We start from the raw sequence: 5,703 nt of genomic DNA, 5'->3' as shown, positions 1-5,703 counted from the left end.
ACCCCAAACTCGGAATGACAGAATCTATATGGCATACACAACCTGAGGAAACAGAACTCATCCAGTCTGGAATTATGAACACTCATCCTCTCTCTCTCCAACTGTGTTGGTAAGGTAAATTCTACTTGCAGCCAAATTATGGGGAGGACGTGGAACAAATTGATCTCATCCAAGGACCCAAGATGGGACCACTATTCATTCAGGATTACGAGGAAACAATGGACTCTCTTCCACGAACAATGTACTGAACCAATATTGATCAAAAAGAAGGACCACACTCAATCCAACTGGATAGCTAAGTGTCAAATTAGAACCAGTATTATGAGTAGGCTTCTGCATAGGCTGGTGCTTCTCCAACTAGCATCTGGGAAAAAAATATCCAGGGACCCAGGTAAGAGGGCCCCAACTTTGCCCTTTTCTCCAAGAATGGTGGAAAGTCACTTGAACTCTCTGGAGGAATAGTCACTGTCCACCATCCCACTGACTGGAAACCAGGTGTGATATGGACTCCCTAGCTCCACTAGTAGAAAATGGGGGTTACTGCACATTGAGGAGTCATGAGGGAGAATCCTCTGGAAACTGTGCAATAGGTGAACCAAGATCCCTAAATGTTTAAAAGCAAACATACCATAATTTATTCAATATAATTATCGGCAGGGACAGCCCCTTAACAATTCCAGATCTTGAGATATTGCCTTTTGCACAGCAAGAAGTTCTAAAACATTGATGGGAAGGGAAGCCTCATCATCTGTCCAGAGGCCCTAGAATTCCTGACCATTAAGGTATGTACCCAATCCCTGAAAAGATGAATCTCTGGACGAGATGGTGGCAAAGGAACACCTATCGTAGTATTATTCTGATCTAACCACCACTTGAGATCGAAGATGTTGATCTTGAATAAGGAGACCTGGGAATCCAGAAGATTACTGTTCATAATCCATTGATCACATAGAGACCAATGAAGGAACCTCATGTGCACTCGCCCCAAATGATGCCCAGATCTCCAAAAGAGAAAGGACCATCTGCATAATGTGAAAATGAGACATGAGTAAGAGTTGGACTGCTTGTTCCATAGCATGGAAATGGATAGAAGTTGGCTGAGCCTGACTGAAATACATGTTGAGAAAGACACCCAGATGGATGATATATTGTGTTGGAGTGAGAATAGATTGTTGGACTCTAATAACAAATTCTGCCTTGATTGTTTCGTAAAGCAGAATCTGGATGTGATGTTCTGCCAACTGATGAAATGGTGCCAGTAGTAGCCATTTGTCCATGTAATGGTGTGTGCACAGGCCCAGAGAATGGAGGTGACGAGAAAAGGTTCAAACAATGTGGCAGAACACACATGGTGCCGATGCAAGTCCGAAGGGTAGAGCCCTGAACTGCAGCACCTGACCACAGTGCACAAAATGCAGATAGCGGCGGGACGACTCCACTATGGGAACATGCAGATAGGCATCAGTGGCATCAAATTTGGTCATTCGTAGTCCTGGCAAAAGATGCTAATGCAGAGTGAGGAATGACTCCATTGTGTACTTTGGAGGATCTAGGAATTGATTTAGAAGAGAAAGATCAATGATCAGACACCAATATCCCATCTTCTTCAGCACAACAAACAAACGGGAATAAAAGCAAAGCTCCCTTGATCAACAAATCTGTGATAGCTGTGGAATAAAATTACAAAATCTGAGGAAATGAGGGAGACAGAAACACTACAAGTTGGGGGGGGGGATAATGGTGGTGGAGATGTGAACTGAATGACTAATCCTGATGCAAAGACCTGTAATACCCATGGATCTGTGGTAAAGGTTTTCCACACATCCAGAAATTCTTGGAGCAGAGACCCCAAAGGAATACAGTAGTCACCACTGTCTGCATTTCAACTGAGCAGAGAAACCTTGTGGATATAGGCAGAATCTATTCTGAGTCCTAGTGGCCCAAGGGGTTGATGTCGGGACACTCAAACAGGGGCAGAACTACAAACCCCTGTAGGAGCCCAGGACAGTCGAAAAGCCCATGATGACAGAAATGAATGACATCAACCCTTGATTCCAAAGACTCTGGAATGTTCACAAAATTCAAGGGTCGAAGAAAGGGAGCCTCACATAACTCATGGAGGGTGACAGCAGGTAGATGAACACCCTCCAACAACAAACCAACCAAGAGACTAGGGAAAGTGCAGATAATGACATTCGAACCAAGGTGTATGCTAACAATGGTCGCAACTCATCATCAAAGTGATGTGCTGATTGCTGAGAGGCTTCTGAAAAAAAAGGTATACAGATGATAAATATCTCAGCACCGTAGTTAGAGTCATTTGCATCCTAGAAGATTATGATCTATTCAGGTTGACCACAGACTCTGTTCTGGAACCCCACATTTCCAGGAGTAGTTCTATTCTCTGAGGGTCTAAATATGCTTCCACCTTGCAGTGGTAGACTAAAGCAGATTGTTCTAACAAATGTGGTGAACAAGGCATTGCTGTTCCTTCATGTAAGTGAGCAGTAAAACTCCCAATTATACCACAATATCAGGGGATGTAGGGAGAACTAAGTACTCGCCATCAGACCTTTTTGCCATTAAGGATGGCGTACTCTCGAAAGCAGCTGTGGAAAACCCAAAATGTCACACACTCGAATTTCCAACCAAAGAAATAAAGCAGGAGACACAGCTAATCCAATTTAGCCTCATGGGAAGCCGACAGAGCAAAGGAAGGGACTGGAAAAAGTGAATCTAAATTTCCTCCAGAATGTCCAGGAACACCCACAAGTGCAGCCTCAGAGCCTCCCCCCACAGAGAAACACCACCACTGGACCAAATATATGTCTCTTTACAATAGATTAAATTCTCTTATTCATATCTCATTTAACATATCAAAACATCTTTCTTTTAGATTACATGCTGTGATTCAGTGTAAGCATCAAAACATATTTATGGTGGACTAAATGCTGCGATACTTACCTCAATTAAGTATTGAAACATCTTTACGGCAGATTAAATGCTCTGATTTTTACTTCTGTGCAAGTATCAAAATGTAGGTTAAATGGTATGATTTTAACTCTTTATAGTATTGAAACATCTTTATGGTGGATTAAATGCTTTGATTCACACCTCCGTATAAGTATCAATACATCATTATTCTGGATCAAATACTCTGATCCATACATCAGTGTAAGTATCAAAACGTAAAGGAAAAAAACAGAAACATATAATACTCTACTGCTATTGTATACAATAATGGCAATAATCTTCATTCATTTTTCAACACATAAGAAACAAACTAAGTGAAGCTCTAACAGTTTACAGCTTTTATTTTAGTTAAATTATTATCCTTTGAAATAAGTTGTGCAATATTTGACCCTATTTATATTAAACAGTAACTAAAATTATATTACATAAAGTTGGTACTTTCACAGCTTTTAGTTATTATAAGTATTACTGAATAAATATATTTAACTTTATAATAAATGTGCATAAAAGTAGATGATAAACTAAAATTTAAGCATCATTATTTAATTCTCAGGCATCCAACAACTTACGTAATGACTACATACCTGAAAAACATTTGGAAGTATAACATCAGCAAATGCTTCTTCCCATAATGCTCGATCTGCCTTAGTAGCCAGTTTGTCATTATACTGAACTAGTAATGAGAATTAAAATATTCTTCACTATGAATTCCATTTTGAGTTAAATTTTAAAGAAAACATGCTTGATGCTGTATACAGATATGTTTAACAGATGTTTATTGTCTTCTACAACTTTGAGTACCACATCATAATGTTAATAAAATTCTTCACAACTGAAACTGTAATCATGATTGGGTTTCTTTCACAATAGCATTTGAAAAAATGAACAAAACATAATATTAACAATCAATCTACATATGGGTGTAGGTAGACAGACTGGGTTCCTAATTGCTAGGTGTCCATATTTTTTTGAGAAAAAAATTTTTGCTACCTATAATTTGACATATTTGGCAAAGTACAAAAAAACAAAACAAATCGTACATGTGTTGGTAGATGGCTGCCACTTTACCAGCAAGGAAAGCATTCACTTATGCATTACTTAAAAGTCTGCTCTATGGATGAGTCATTTCTGTCACTTTCTGTTAAAAAGAGAATAATGCATGTATGCTCATAACAAGCATGCACTGATACATTCCTTATTATAGCTCTGCCTAGGCACAAACTAAAAAGTACATACTGTAGTAATTAGTTTTTGCCTTTGAGTGAAATCCTACTATATACTAAAATAATTTCCCTAATTCACAAATGCTTTTGGAGCTAAAAACTAGTGGTGACACACATTTTTTTTTTTACTATGGCTATGTCTCTGAATCTGCATACCTGTACACCTTTTGTTACCAATGGCATCAAAGAATAGGTGAATAGAGACAGCAGTGTCTTCTACGCTTTGGTTTAAAGCTCTCTGAAGCTGTTGGAAATTCAGTTCCAAATGCTTCCATATGAATGGTACAACATCTTGTACTGGTGGCTTTATCACTCCTCGAAATTCCTGAAACATTTCGAAAAATGCAGATGTTATATAATTCAATGTGTTAAAAAAAATTCATAAGGTTATCCATACTAGCCTGAAGTAAACTATAGTTATTTAATGGAGTGAAAACTTCAATGTATTATAGTATAGAAATTCTCAATATAATTAGCATCTAATGCTGGATGGCAAAGAGGATCTTACACATATCATTTTACATACAATCTTTAGATAAAAATGAAACCAGTAACAATTTCTACAACCTACAATTAAAGAAACAGAAAATCATGAGATGAAAAAGAAATGTAATATACTGCGAATGACTTACATGTAGTATTACAGAAGTATTCATGAAAGAAAATTAACATACAATAATGTTGAGTACGGAACAAATATTATATTTAATTTATTCTTCTCTGTAATTAATTTTGAAAACAAAACATACTGGACTTGATAACGACAACTATGTATATGTACTGTGGTCTCCATTCTTATCTCAGCCTGAGTATTTGTGAATTCCTGCAACAGACATTTCATGAGGATAAAATATTTTGAGATAAAGAAAAAAATAAAATTAGTGATTGTACTGATTGTAGAGAAAATTATTTCTGAATCAATGTCATAATAAAATTTGGGCAAAATGTGTTATTGCTCCTATTTTGTCATCAAGTACAATAATATACACCATCATTCCACAGGAAAACAGCCCCATGGGCATAATTTTACCCAGGGACATGTCCCCCACACTTTTTCAAAAGTAAAATGAATATTTTTCATAGAATACTTTTGAAAGTTATAATTTCCTTATACTGAAAATGTATTTCTGATAGGTACTTCCCTCTTCTCACAAAATTAACTATTCTTGTCCAGTGCTGCCCTCTATATGCAATTTTTTATGCATGCCACAAGCCTTCTGGAAATCAAAGAGTCAGATCTGAAGATCTAATGTGGGGAACCACATCACTTTTAAACCAGGTGTAGTCTTTACCCATCCATGAAATGTGTAGTAGATACGGGTCTAGAAAGAGAGGAGCACACCAAAGTGGGAGAGAATTGTAGCAGGATAGTGATCTTAACCATGTAAATATATATATATATATATAACCCAATCTCATAAAATATAAAAGTGGATAAAATAATACATGTGCCCCTAGGTGTAGAGTGGCTAGGGTGTGATGGACCATACTCGGTAAATCAACTACA

At 37.3% G+C, this 5,703-nt stretch overlaps 1 protein-coding gene across 4 annotated transcripts in view; it reads right to left on the bottom strand.

Moving 5' to 3' along the window:
- The window catches only part of LOC106466878 (E3 ubiquitin-protein ligase rnf213-alpha-like), a 94,617-nt gene that overhangs the window by 24,556 nt on the left and 64,358 nt on the right, over positions 1-5,703 (bottom strand). For all 4 annotated transcript variants that reach the window (XM_022394946.1, XM_022394945.1, XM_022394948.1 and 1 more), the window contains exons 17-18: positions 4,353-4,521; positions 3,558-3,646 (exon numbers count right to left, since the gene is read on the bottom strand). In XM_022394946.1, coding sequence (XP_022250654.1) covers positions 3,558-3,646; positions 4,353-4,521 — 258 coding nt within the window. Of the gene's footprint in view, positions 1-3,557; positions 3,647-4,352; positions 4,522-5,703 lie in introns of those variants that run through there.

Source organism: Limulus polyphemus, unplaced genomic scaffold (assembly GCF_000517525.1).
Source record: "Limulus polyphemus unplaced genomic scaffold, Limulus_polyphemus-2.1.2 Scaffold2409, whole genome shotgun sequence".
In the NCBI taxonomy this organism is placed as follows: domain Eukaryota; kingdom Metazoa; phylum Arthropoda; class Merostomata; order Xiphosura; family Limulidae; genus Limulus; species Limulus polyphemus.
This window is presented reverse-complemented; position numbering and strand designations above follow the sequence as displayed.